Below are 2,117 nucleotides of genomic sequence, written 5' to 3' on the forward strand. Positions count from 1 at the left end.
TTTCCGCACAAGATCGTCATATCGTTTTTGAATTGACTTCGGCGTTATGTTAATGTGGGGGAAAAATCAATTTTAAGCAAGCTTACGTTCTCACATTAAAACACCCTTGGTCTTTTTAGTTAGGCACAGATCCAAAGTTATTTATTGAAGACACATGTTGTCGTTTAGCTATTTGGCATCATTGTTTAATAACTTCTTTCCACTTCGTTTTTCAGAGCGTTCACAACTCCACCGATGCCGCCATGTTGATTATGCCCGTCCTGCTCCTCCTGCTGCTCAAGCTCTGCGCATGTCAGTCCGCGGGCGCCCAGGCGGCCGAGCTTTCCTTCCGGTCACTCCAGACAGATGGACAGCTGACAGACGATGACGCAGCTCTGTACTTCCCGCTAGATGGCAGTAAAAAGAACATTCGACGACCTTTGCCTTCGGACAGTCTGCCGATAGAAGACCTGGTCGAAGATCAAAACTCGATTTACGATCCTCGAGACGAGGACATGAATGTGAAAATGTTACGCAAGCAACTGGGGAAAAACTACGACAAAAAGTACATGTCTATCTACAACCCGAAGAAGAGAATGAATACGGACACTCCTCTCATCAGTTTTGTTCAGGGAAGGCCGAAGGGCAAGAGACCTCACTTCCTCAGGCGTCTGAGAACTGCACGTCTCCAGGACGGCCGAAAAATAAAGTTGAACGCTAGCAAACGAGATCGTAGGAAATTCCAAAAGTATATGTGGAGTTTGACGTTTTGTCCCGTGAAACATTCGTGGAAGTACCTCGGGATTCGCTTCTGGCCTCAGTGGATTAAAGAAGGTACGTGCACCAGCAAGAGGTCGTGTTCCGTGCCTGAAGGAATGACGTGTAAACCCAGTGCCTCCACCAATAAGACGTTCTTACGATGGCATTGTGCCGACTTTGAGGGGCGAGAGTCTTGCAAGTGGATACCCATTCTGTATCCCATCATAACGGAGTGTTCGTGCTCTTGTTGACTTTGGTGAGATTATTCGGAAGATTTTCTGTAAGTATGGACCCTCAAGACATCCAAAAAGTGCCCCCGATCATTGGTGAGCCCGAAGACAGAACTTCTCCTTCTGTATTCTCGGTGTCTTCTGTGTTCTCGATGACAGTCAGACAGTCAACAATCCGGTGGTGCGCACAAACTGTGCAGTCTTCTCTAAATCCTCGAAGCTGCCATGCAGTTTTCTCTTCAATGGTGTGGCATATTGCCATGTCTGTTGCTCTTAAAGAAGCAATACAGAGCGAATATGATCATTGAACCTGTTCTGTGTGCTTAGGTAAAAGGCGACAGAAAGGAGACAAGAAATGCCACCTCACTCATCAAACCATCGAATCTATCAAATATCTGTCAACGGGTTGGCCTGAAAATCAATCTTGGCTTTGCTGCAGCCGACGACAAATCATTAATGGGCACTTTTGGTGTATAGTATTGCTCTCCTCGCTGAGGAAAACAGTCGGGTTCTGTTGTATTACTCTTCCTGCCTTGTTGGGAGTATTCTGATCGTGCATTTATCTCTGTGATATTCTTTAAGTGAATGGCTTTTTATGTAATATTCCACTGGTATGTTACATTTATCTATCAATTCAAAATAACAACCCCGTGTATCGAAATGACTCAGCGCTCTCATCACTTATACAGTCGCGAGCGCCGTAAAACTCTTACCAAACAAACGAAGGAACTTGCAGAACTTTAAACTAGCAGTGGAAAAGATACGTTTCCATTGCTTCAAGGAAGATCTTCGAATCGCGCACTGCCTCAATACTGTGTGCTGTTCTGATTCGGGAAAAGATACAAACACCATCGGCTTGTGTGAAGTCTGCATACCTGTAATGGCACTATGAATTGACCTCTGGTTTACCTTTCAGTGGTACATTGGGCTTCCACGGACTATACGCTCGTAAGATGGCAGACGTTATAAAAATAATTATAAAACAATTATGAAGAAACTTACGGGAATGTATCCAGCTGTGGTATTACTTTTGATTTTGTGATGAAAAGATACATCATGATAACTCTCACATGCTCACAAATACATACCACCACCCCCCCCACACACACACACACGCATACACACGCATACACACGTATACACACGTAT

At 44.6% G+C, this 2,117-nt stretch overlaps 1 protein-coding gene across 1 annotated transcript; it reads left to right on the plus strand.

Annotated features, from left to right (window-relative positions):
• Positions 1-215: 215 nt before the first annotated feature.
• Positions 216-1,611, plus strand: LOC101851272 (noggin; the record flags this gene model as incomplete). The annotated part of the gene is given in 1 exon segment (XM_013083983.2): positions 216-1,611. A coding segment is annotated over 1 exon segment (747 nt). The 3' UTR covers positions 990-1,611.
• Positions 1,612-2,117: the final 506 nt, after the last annotated feature.

Source organism: Aplysia californica, unplaced genomic scaffold, assembly GCF_000002075.1.
Source record: "Aplysia californica isolate F4 #8 unplaced genomic scaffold, AplCal3.0 scaffold00266, whole genome shotgun sequence".
Taxonomy (NCBI): domain Eukaryota; kingdom Metazoa; phylum Mollusca; class Gastropoda; order Aplysiida; family Aplysiidae; genus Aplysia; species Aplysia californica.